This window comes from Pan troglodytes, chromosome 12 (genome assembly GCF_028858775.2).
Source record: "Pan troglodytes isolate AG18354 chromosome 12, NHGRI_mPanTro3-v2.0_pri, whole genome shotgun sequence".
NCBI lineage: Eukaryota > Metazoa > Chordata > Mammalia > Primates > Hominidae > Pan > Pan troglodytes.
Window position 1 is genome coordinate 37,308,212 of NC_072410.2, and position 10,901 is coordinate 37,319,112.

At 58.1% G+C, this 10,901-nt stretch overlaps 1 protein-coding gene across 3 annotated transcripts; it reads right to left on the minus strand.

The window, feature by feature from the left end:
- Nucleotides 1–3,768: 3,768 nt before the first annotated feature.
- On the minus strand, nucleotides 3,769–10,901 carry SH2D6 (SH2 domain containing 6). 3 transcript variants are annotated; one of them, XM_063788989.1, is made up of 14 exons: nucleotides 10,048–10,901; nucleotides 9,830–9,944; nucleotides 9,151–9,272; nucleotides 8,522–8,582; nucleotides 7,692–7,714; nucleotides 7,183–7,243; nucleotides 6,704–6,782; nucleotides 6,445–6,475; nucleotides 6,318–6,342; nucleotides 5,673–5,731; nucleotides 5,302–5,385; nucleotides 4,974–5,132; nucleotides 4,202–4,330; nucleotides 3,769–3,959 (listed from the first exon to the last, which is right to left on the minus strand). In XM_063788989.1, the coding sequence occupies exons 3-13, from the start codon at nucleotides 9,214–9,216 to the stop codon at nucleotides 4,214–4,216; spliced, it is 765 nt and encodes a 254-aa protein (XP_063645059.1). In that variant the 5' UTR covers nucleotides 9,217–9,272; nucleotides 9,830–9,944; nucleotides 10,048–10,901; the 3' UTR covers nucleotides 3,769–3,959; nucleotides 4,202–4,213. The 3 variants fall into 3 exon arrangements, with proteins under 3 accessions (XP_063645059.1, XP_063645060.1, XP_063645061.1); XM_063788990.1 differs by lacking the exons at nucleotides 5,302–5,385; nucleotides 9,830–9,944 and having other exon boundaries at nucleotides 3,870–3,959; nucleotides 9,214–9,272; nucleotides 10,048–10,059; XM_063788991.1 differs by lacking the exons at nucleotides 3,769–3,959; nucleotides 4,202–4,330; nucleotides 4,974–5,132; ... (1 more) ...; nucleotides 9,830–9,944; nucleotides 10,048–10,901 and having other exon boundaries at nucleotides 5,297–5,385; nucleotides 9,151–9,362.

Genomic DNA, 10,901 nt, shown 5'->3' on the forward strand with positions numbered 1-10,901 from the left:
TTTGTAGTGATGGGATTTTTTTATTGGCCAGGTTATTCTCGAACTCCTGAGCTCAAGTGATCCTTCCACCCTGGTCCCCTGAAGTGCTGGGATTACAGGTGTGAGCCACTGCGCCCAGCCTATACACCTATACACAACAATCCTGAGACATATGTATTATTAGCCCCATTTTAAAAGTGGAGAGACTGGCCGGGCACGGTGGCTCACGCCTGTAATCCCAGCACTTTGGGAGGCCAAGGCGGGTGGATCACTTGAGGTCAGGAGTTCAAGACCAGCCTGGCCAACATGGTGAAACCCGTCTCTACTAAAAAAAATACAAAAATTAGCTGGGCATGGTGGCAGGCACCTGTAATCCCACCTACTCAGGAGGCTGAGGCAGGAGTATTGCTTGAACCCGGGAGGTGGAGGTTGCAGTGAGACAAGATTATGCCACTGCACTCCAGCCTGGGTGACAGAGTAATACTCGGTTTCAAAAACATAAAAGTGGAGAGACTGAGGCTAAGGTTATGCAGGAAGTGAGTGGCTGAGCCAGAATGAAACTTGGGTCCTTCTGTCTGTGTTTTCACCAAAGATCAGACCGCCTCTTCAGAAACCAAAGCTGAAAGCCTGGCAGAAGGTTGCTTAGACCATGCTCTGAGCCCCGGCAGGTGTGGTTTTGCTGAGGCTTTCATGCCCTTCTCAGCTGCACACTCCTTCAGCTTCCCTGTGCTACAGACCCTCCCCGGCCTCTGGAGACAGGTAACCCACTGTCTGTCTGTAATACACGGGCCTCTTCACCAAAAGGCACTTTTTTTTTTTCTTTTTGAGACGGAGTCTTGCTCTGTCTCTCAGGCTGGAGTGCAGTGGCGTGATGTCAGCTCACTGCAACCTCCACCTCCAGGGTTCAAGCAATTCTCCTGCCTCAGCCTCTCAAGTAGCTGGGATTACAGGCATGTGCCACCAGGCCTGGGTAATTTTTGCATTTTTAGTAGAGACAGGTTTCACCACGTTGGCCAGGCTGGTCTCGAACTCCTGACCTCAAGTGATCTGCCCGCCACAGCAGGCTGGTATCATAGGTGTGAGCCACCTCACCCGGCCTCCAAACGGCACTTCTCAAAGACTTAATCCCCTAGTCGGTGACCCTGCCTAGAATTTTCTAGAGTCTGGCCGGCTGGTTGGGAGGAAATGGGGATGGGGTGCTTAGAGGGATGTTGGCATGGTGAAAAATCAAGGGGACTCATCTCTCGCCTGAATGATCAGAATACCTGTAGCCCCTAAATGTTCCCCTGGCCTCTGTGCAGCCCCTCTGGCCCATTCAGCACTACACAACGAGAGTGATGCTCCTAGGATACCATCATCCCTCCTGCATCCACCCCTGCTCAGAGCCTCCATGGCTCCCCAGTGCCTTATGGAGGCCTCCCAGGCTCCTCCAGACCTAGCCCCTGCCGACCTCTCCAGCTTTCCCCACTGCCCCTCACACTTGCGAAGGCATGAGACTTGGAACCCTGGCCATATGTGGCTATTTAAAAGTAATTAAATCGTGAATGAACAATTCAGTTTCTCAGTTACACTAGTCACATTCCAAGTGCTCAATGACCCCCAGTGGCTAGTGGCTACTGTACTCGACAATGCAGATACAGAACGTTTCTATCATCACAGAAAGTTCTATTGGACAGCACTGGATTGGACTTTTCACTTAACAAAGGAGGCCCTGATAAAAGAATGTTATCAGCTTTAGAGGAATCCAGAATAGACTTGACCTATTTGATCACTCTTTCAATAAATATGCGCCACCTGCTGTATTCCAGGCCCAGAATACCCAATAGTGGGCAGTAGTAGCCGGTCTGTCCTGGGAGTGAAGAGACGACGGCCTAAGTACCTGGGCCCAGGCTGGGGGAGTGGTGAAGGCTCCCTGGACAAGGGGCCATCTGCTCAGGCCTGCAAGCTGAGGAGGCACTGGGCAGGCAACAGGTTCCTTTTTGCCCTCAAGGGCCCGGGTTACAGACTGTCCCACTGCCTAGCTGCTCCTCCTCTCTTTCTCCCCAGGGAGGGGAGGAATGGAGGCGAATTCCTTGAAGTTAGTCCCTAAGCTGGGAAAAATCAGAGTCCCTGTTGGGCCATTAACTTCAGGAGCTCTGGGCTGTAACTTCTACTCCCCCACCAAAGGCCTCATGGCTGCGGGGCTCAGTAACAACAGGCCCCTGAGTCCCGAGGCCTTTGTGGCCACAGAGTGGAGAGCTCCTCTAGGGAAGTGGAACTTGTAGAGCTGTTGTGGGGATACTAGGGGGCTGACTGTACCCTGAGTCCCAGCCCAAGGTGCCAAGCTCCCCAGCCTCCACAGCCCCTGCGGGCCTGCGGGATGAGGCTGGGGAGGGTGTGGAGGACGGAGGCCAGGTTCTGGAGGGAGCCAGGGGTGGGCCAGTGGGGCTGAGGGCGTGTCTTGCCGGTCTCCTATTCTCCTGTTTCTGCTAGAGGCCTCCGCTGCTGGTCCCTTCCTCACATACACACACCGGTGTCCACCCGCCCCCCGCACCCCACCCCTATGACGGCTGCCCCAGCCCGTGCCCCTTCCTGGTGCCCTGGCCGATAACTGTCTTCCCAGCGATTTTGACAGTGGCAGCGAATTGGCCCGAATTTGGTGTTTCCTTCTCCCCATCAGGCACCCCTTTACGCAGGCATCCCTTTACGTGGCATGTCTCACTTAAGCCTCCTAACCGGAGGACGATTACGTAGGGACGATTATCTTCCCCTTATTACAGGCAAGAAATGACGGTTCCGAGAAGGTAATCCGCAGGAGCCGGCACTGACGGAGACCGTCCACGCCCTGCAGCCCCGCCCCCGCCCCCAGCCTCCCGCTTGCATCCCAGTGTCTTCAGTGCCAGCCTGCCGGCCCCATCCCCCGCGGGGTTCCTGCGCCTCCCGGCCCTGCCAGAGCCCGGGGTCGGAGGGCAAGAAGGGCCGGGAGGCCCGGGGGTGCGGAGTGGGATGGGGGTCCGGGCCCTCGGTGCCAGCCTGAGCTCGAGGCGGCCGCAGAGCCGCCCTTTGTTTCGCTGCGCTCGCGGCTTCTGCGGAGTCACGGTCACATGGAGCTTCCGGCACGGGGTGTTCCGGGCGCCACGCCAGGGCCCCAGACGCCCCCGCCCCCTGGCCTGCCCTGCGCCGCCCGACGCCCTCGCCAGCCTGCAGGCCGCCGGCCACCCGGTGCTCCCTGGGCCTCGGGGTCTGCGCCCTGTCCCGCAGCTCTGCCTGGACCCCTGGGGACCTGGAGTGCCCCTCCACCTCCCATCGCCCCCCAAGCTCTCGCCCGCTGTCATGTCTTCTCTGAGCGCCACTGTTCAGCTTTCCCTAGCTTTGACCCTAGACTGGAGCATTAGATCTAGTTGTTTCCCGGGGCCCACTGTCTCCCCTCCTCTAGACAACACCAAGCTCCCAAAATCAGGCTCATCACTCCCCCGGGAGCACAGTACAGTAAGTAGGTGTTGGAGGAGTAGGTAATGGACTCTATTCTCCTCATTTAATAGGGTGTCAGAGACAGCACTGAGCCTCCCTCCCTTCCCCACTCCAACTCCCACAAATCAAAACAAAAATCAGCCACTCAGCCTGGCCTCGCTCGGCACAGAGCATCTAAAAGTAAAAGCCCCAATCTGGGGTAGAAACAGCTGGCCCTTTCTGCCCGGGCCTAGCTCCTGCATCTCCATAACTGCAGGCTAGTCTGCCCTGTGACACTTGAGAACCGTGGGGCCTCCCTCGTGCAGGACACCTCTGCTTCATTTAGCAGATTCAATAATTCATTCAACAAATGTTTATTGAATGCGAACTTGTGCAAGGTAGGCCAGTCCCTCTCAGGGTGCCCTAGGCCCACAAGTAGATGTGAGAGGATCCTTTGCTGTTCCGGCAGTGCCTGTGCTGTCCCCTGACTGGTCTAGGCCACCACGGTTCCTTCATCCAGGACCTAGTGAACTGGGCAGACACCTGCATTCCTGGAGGCCAGGAAGAGGGTGTCAGCCTTGGAGAGGCAACAGAGAGGGCAGTGGGAGGCTCTAGGTGAGCATGGGGTGGGGTCTCCAGGACCCTTCCCTGGGCCTCCAGGCAGCCTTTCCCCATTAATGCTGCTTGCGGGCACTGGGAAAGGCTAGGGTGAGGAGGGGTGGGGAAGGAGAGAGGAAGACAGCCCAAGGTGGGGCGGGACAAGAAGCAAACTGGGGCCAAAGGCAGTGTGTACTTCGCTGTGGCCTCAAGGCTTGGTGGGGAAGAGCAGGCAGGTGAGTTCCCGGCTGCCGCTGTGTCTGTCCACAAGGGGCAGAGGGTGCCACATGAAGTGCTGGACCATGGCCGCCACGGAGGAGAAGAGCTGGCCAGGGAGGCAGGGCATCCGTGAGTCCCATGAGCCTCATGCTGGGAGCAACTTCCTGAGGCAACTGTGGGACTCTGGCAAGGGGACTTTTGACATTTTTCTAGATATCTTCCTTCCTGTTTGCCCCATGCCGCTCCACTGCCATTTTGCTGCCCCGTTCCAGGCCTCGGGCAACTTTCCTGCTGCTGCACCCATGGGCACGCCACTGGCCAGACTCTTATGTCCAAGGCTAGATCAAACTGACTCTAGGGTGCGCCTCTGCCCTGGTCCTCCAGCGTGGGGAGCTGTGTGATGGGTGTCTCTAGTTTGCATCCTGGCAAATGCTGGGTGCGACACTGAGTCCTCGGGGGAGGTAGACAAGAGTCTGAAGATCCTGGACCCCGCCCTCCTCCCAGCTGGGTTCATTAAAGGCAGAAAGGCCCCACCTCGACCCTGTGCAGACTGAGCCATGGCAGGAGGGGCACCTCCCCCACCAGAGGGCCAGGTGTCTGGGAAGGAGTTCAGGGCTCTGGGCTCTGTCATTTCTGCCCACCCCAGAAAGATACAAAATGAAGATTTTTCCCTAGGCAAATGCTCTTGGCTAGGCCTGGGGTACTGCTCTGTGGTCCCTCCTTAGGCCCCTGCCTCCTCCAGCTCCCACCTCCTCATGGTTCCTGCCCTCCCGGCCCAGGGCATAGTGGCGTCCGCCATCCAGCCGCCGGATGGGAATGTTGAAGACCCGGCCTCGGAGAAGCACTGCCAGGGTGAAGGGCTGGGAGCCATGAGGCCCTGAGCTGGGGCGCACGGTATAGGCCCCATCCTGTGGAGGAGACCCCAGCCATCAACCTCATCTTCCAATGGCCCTCCCACCGCCCTGACCCATGATGGGGCCAGAACCCTTCCGGCTCTCCTGCTCCCCACTGCTCGGCCAGCCACAGCCTGCGAGCAAAAGGGGTTTCGGAGAAGACCCAGGGTCCGTGGCTGCCCACCTTTTGTAAGTGGAGCAGGGCACTCTCAACAGCATAGCGGTCACAGTTCCCCGAGTACCAAGGCTGAGCCAGCAGATCACCGTCCTGTGCATACACACAGTCACTCAGAGACATGCCAGGGCACTCAATCAGGCATGCGGAGCCGAGGACCCAGGGTGCAGTTATTTGTGTTCCCATCTCCTATGCTCAACTGAGTCCCCCTCAGGCAGAACAAAGTGGTGTCCCTGTCTGGGGCACGGCGGGGTGCCGCACACGTGTTCAATGTGTTCTTGCAGTGGTGCACCCTTCAGCCCAAGAGGGTTCCTGGGTAAGGACTCTCAGGCTCTGCTCCTGGAACCTCTCCCTACAGCCTGCTCCCAGCCCCTCCTCACCTCAGCAGCTGAGGTGCTCCCAGTGGGGGCTACAGAGGGAACAGACGATTTCCTTCCTTCTAGAAGAAGCAGATTATTGAGCTGGGGTGGGGTGGAGGTGGGCAAAGGCGGCTTCTAGGGGACAGCTGCTGGGGTGGGGGGTAGGAGGAGGCGTACATGGCCCCGAGCCCAAACCCCGGAGGAGGCGTACATGGCCCCGAGCCCAAACCCCGGCACCCAGTGCTTCCTCCACTCTCCAGATCCAGTGCTCTGGTAGGACCCACCAGCCAGGCCTCGTGTGACCTCCAAATGAGGCGTGATCTTGGGGCACAGACTAGGAGCTTCCTGATTTGGTGCAGGCACTGGAAAATGCCCAAGAGGGTCCCCTCAGGCCTGATCTCAGCTGGAGTCAGAGCTTCAGGGACATCCTCAGTAACCTGGGGCCTGAGGGAGTCTGGCCTGCAGGGCTGGGGCTGGGGCAGGCCCTGGCAGGACCACCTGCATTCATGCTGAAGATGCCTGCATTCACCTAGTTTTTTTTTTTTTAAGTCTAGTCAAGTGCAGTAGTGAGAAGTGGGGAAAGGGTAGAACAAGGAGTTTGATCTGTAACTGACTGTGAACAATCAGTTGGGATAACTCACTACCTTTGGACCAGCCTTTACTCACCTTTAGAGGCGGCATCTGCTGCTCCCTGGCATACAGGAGGTCTGATCAGAAGAGGCCGGGCCCCAGGTCCCACCCTGAACCTCCCTCCCTGCCTCCCTCTCTTCTCCCCTGACCATCAGCCTCTTACATTCCGAGTTTCCTGGGGGGCTGTGGTAGGCCTGTGGGAAGCAAACTGGGGGAGAGAACTCAGGGTCTTTATGTTTTTCAAGAGAAAGGGCCAGTGAACCCAGCATTCCAAGCTGCCCCTGCCACCACTGCCAACAACCATGGGACAGTGCAAGGAGATTCCATCCCAGAGTCAGGGCTGGGGAAGCCTGAACTGGGTTGCTGTCTCTCTCTGTGTCTCACATACATACACACAGGTGCACACCTGGTGGGGCACTTACCTGGGCATCATTGATGTCCTGGGCAGAGGGCCTGAGGGCATCAGGACTTGGAAGCTGAGAGTCTGAGTCAAAGCCAGGACTGAAACAGGGAGGGGCAGGCTGGGCTCGGCTGAGCACCAGGCAGGGAATCCATGCTGACCAGGGCGGGGCTGAGAACAGCTGCAGGGCCTGCTGCTTCTCTGCAGCCTGGACTTTCTGGGAGTGCTTCCAACCAGAGGCAGATGCTGTCCTGGCGGCAGCAGCTGGGGAGCCCCACCCAGCCCATGCTCTAAGGGGAGCACCTCCCTTGCTGGCACAGTGTGGGTCAACCTGGACCACAGGCAGGAGTGTGATGTCCATGCGGTGACTGAAGGCAAATGCGTGTTGGTGGGGGTGGTGAGAGGCAGCAAGGGAAGCAGATGGAGCCAGGAGAGTGTGTTGTGCTGTGAGCAGCTGAGGGCCTCGGGCAGGAGGGGTCTGGAGCTGAGGGAGGGGCTCACCTGGATCGGGCTCACATTCCAAGTAGAGGTCCTCATCAGGTTTCTTTGGAGGGCCTGGCACCTAAGGTAGGGAGGGGTGTGTGAGACCATGGGTTTGACTAGTCCTGAGACTCCATTTAGGACTGGGGTTTTGGGGGAGGAGCCATCGATTTGAAGGGGTGGCAGGCACCTCACTCCCTCCTCACATGGTGACCCTCTTTCTGGGAGCTAGCTTGAATGATTACAATTTCTCCTCTGTCTCAGAGGGGGCATCCCACGAGCACCTTCCCCTTCAGAGGCGCCCATGGGCCCCAGCTCTCAGAGAGTGTGAGGAGGATCCCTGGGCGGCACCCTCAGGACAGCTGGCTCATTGCCTGCCAGGGGCCTGTGGCTGGGGGCAGGGGCCCTGCTCTGGGCCTTTTCCCTTGGTTTCAGGGATATTTCCTGGCCCTCCCTAGCCCCCACCCCACCCCTGCCAGTTTCTTAACCAGAAGCCTGGAAAGTGAGGTGGAAATGGAGGGGCTGCTCACCACTCTGGACGATGCACCCTGCTCTGGAAGGAAAAGGAGAGAACCACCTGTCATGCATGGCAGGGAGCAGAAAGGAATTCAGTGGGACTGAGGCTGAAAAAGCAGAGTCTCCTTAGGGCGCCTCCGAGGAGGGCATCTCAGAGCCAGCTTTGAAGCCCCAGGAGAAAGCTTTTCTCATTCCCTGATGGTTCCATGCACAGCCCTATGGTGTCACCTTTCCTGACCTCCCAACTGACTTGGCAGGCCTGGCTCCAAATGACTTTGGACTGTTCAAAAAATCATAGCAGCTGGGCACAGTGGCTCATGCCTGTAATTCCCAGCACTTTGGGAGGCCGAGGCGGGCAGATCACTTGAGGTGAGGAGTTCGAGGCCAGCCTGGCCAACATGGTGAAATCTTGTCTCTACTAAAAATACAAAAATTAGCCAGAAATCGCTTGAACCCGGGAGGCAGAGGTTGCAGTGAGCCAAGATCGTGCCACTGCACTCCAGCCTGGGTAACAGAGCGAGACTCCGACTCAAAAAAAAAAAAAAAAAAAAAAAAAATCAGAGCAGCCAAGCCAAAAAAAAAAAAGAGCAGACTCTGCTTCTGTGTGATCTTAGGCACAGCATTTCATATCTCTGGGCCTCAGTCTCCTCATTCATTTCATTAGAGGCAACGCCACCTGCCTGCCTACCTTAGAGGATTGGTAGGTTAAAAAGGGGCACAGCCAGGGGAGTGCCATGAAGGGGCAGAGTATGAGACCCATGTCAGGCAAGCACAGCTCTACCCCGTGGCGGGAGTACTCCCCATCCCAGGGTGGAGCCACAGAAAGAGAGGACATCCCCATTACCTCGCCTCCCAAAGATAGGTTCCTGCTTTCCGGGCACTGGCAGGCTCACTGCTCCCTTCAGCTGTGGGCACAGTGGGGCTGGTGAGCGCGGATGGTGAGAGCAGGAGGGCAAGGATGGGGCGGGATAGGATGGGATGGGACCACTTGTATCTGTGTAGCTTTTAAAAATGTACAAAAGGGATGACTCTTCCCTTTGCTTCTACCCTGTGGCTCTTTCTTTGTTGTGAATCGCTGCCTGCTTTTTACAAAAATTCTAGTGAAATGTATGATAAAGGCAGTAGCTTTCAAAATTCATAAAGTCCTACTGGGATAAAGGTGGGAATGGGAGCTGGCAGTGACTGACAGCTGAGGAAGGGATTTCTTTGCTCTGGAGGTGGGGAGGGGTCCTCAGGCCCCAGAATCCAAGGGAAGGGCAGCTGAGCCCCTCCCCTCCCCCTCAGAGACATGAGAAGGGCACCGTGGGTGAAGCTGAAGGGGAGGCTGGAAGGACCAGGCCAGGCGAGTTGGAGGAGTGACTGACAGCGGCAGGGCTCTGGCTTCTCATGCATCTGGCATCTGATTTTTCAGGGGCCTCTTGAATGCAAATGTGGGGGAATCTTGCAAATGAGATGCCTCTAAGATTCACTCACTGGGAAATGGCAGCCTGGGATGGGGCGGCTGGGGAAGGAGGGACTTCTGGAGAAGCCTCTCACCATGGTGGGCTGAGGCAGGGGTGGCGACGGCTTTGATGGACCCAGGGGGCCAGAGTGATCTGGAAAAGATCGCATGTGTTGTGAGTTGGTGGGTTCCTCCCAGGTGGGTTCCCATTTTCCTCCCGCCTCCCCCCCACCAGCCTCCATTTCCTCCTCCTTCCCTCGCTCCCCTTGCTCATTGGCTTCCTGACAGCCCAGTCTCCATGGCAACTGGAGGCGGGCAGTTTCCCTGCCCCAACCTGGCCGAGGAGCTGAGCAGTGGGGGTGGGATGCCAGCGGCAGCCGGGGCTCTCCCAGCACCCCCGCCCTTGGCCTGAAGAAGTGTTGGGATCTCAGAAGGGGAATGCCAGGCCCCTGCTGTTGCCTTGGTTACACCACCCCTCCTCTTCCCTTCCCACTCTTCTTCCTCCCTCCCACCCTCCCTCCCTCCGTTCCTTCATCTCTCTCTCTCTCCCTGCCCAGCCAAGAGGCCCTGGTGACTGCCAGCTGAGGCCTCCTTTGCTGCCTTAGTGCGGGCAGGGGAGGAGAGGCGAGGCCTATGCCCTCTTGTCTTGTGGGGACCCTCCTGCCCTGCCCAAGCACCTGGCCTCCCTGCCTCCCACCTCCCAGCCCTCACCCAGGTACAAGGAGTCCTCCTCAGTGCCAGGAAGGTGGGCAGGGGCTAGACTGAGGGGCAGAGCCTCACAGGGGGGCAGCTCATACTTATTTTCCTCCTCGTCCTCCTCCTGGGCCTGGAGGAAGGGATGCTCAGCACAGCAGGAATGGAGGGGAGAGGGTGTTCAAAGCAGGCTCTGACCGCTGCCTCCCCACCCCAACCTCAGTAGGCAGACTCACCTTGTGTCTCCAAGTCCCTGGGGCAGGCAGGAAGGAAGGGCTGGGAGCATCTTCTCTCCAATCTGGGGAGTCTGGACAGACAAGCTGGCCTCACCTCCTCCCTGCCCACCTTTCCCCAGTATAATAAACCACCCGCCCTTGACAGCTCCAGTGCTTCAACTCAAAGGAACCACTCATCACAGGCATTCCCAATGCTGCCACGGGGCCACTGAGGTAGGCAGTCTGGAAACAAGGGGCCCTTCCACCTATGCCCATCCCCTGTCTCCTGCACCCTTGATTCTGGCCAAGACAGATGGGAGAGTTAGGCCCCTGTGACTCCGCAGTGCTGGGCTCTGGGAGGCAGGAGGTGTGCAGTCATTCAGGGGGGACCTGACTTGCAAGGGATCCCAGTCTGTTGGGCCCCTCTGACCCCCTGTGTCACTTACCCACACATCTGGGGGGTGGGAGCGGTGGCCCCAGCCTGCAAGCACATTCTAGTCAACTCTGCCCAAGGGGCCCTGGAGTTTCTGTGAGACAGACGCTGTGCTCTGGGACATTCACATCCATGACAGTGTGACTGACAGGTGCCCTGGTACCAGGGCAGCAGAGAAGGAGGCTGGGGGCAGAGCTGGTGCCCATGGGTGCATAACTGCATGAGCTGGTTCCCTGGGGAAGCCGGGAGTCAGGGAGCCCTAGTGCTGACAGGAAGTGGAGGCGCGTGAATGGTCTCCCTGGGCAGAGACGGGCCAGGCAGAGACAGCACAGCTCCTGGGATGGCTGTGCCCAGGAGAGGAGGGGTAGAGAGAGACAAGAGGGGAGGGCAGGGGAGAGAGGAGTCCCAGTACTCACCGGGGCCTGCTCCCACTGAGCTGGTC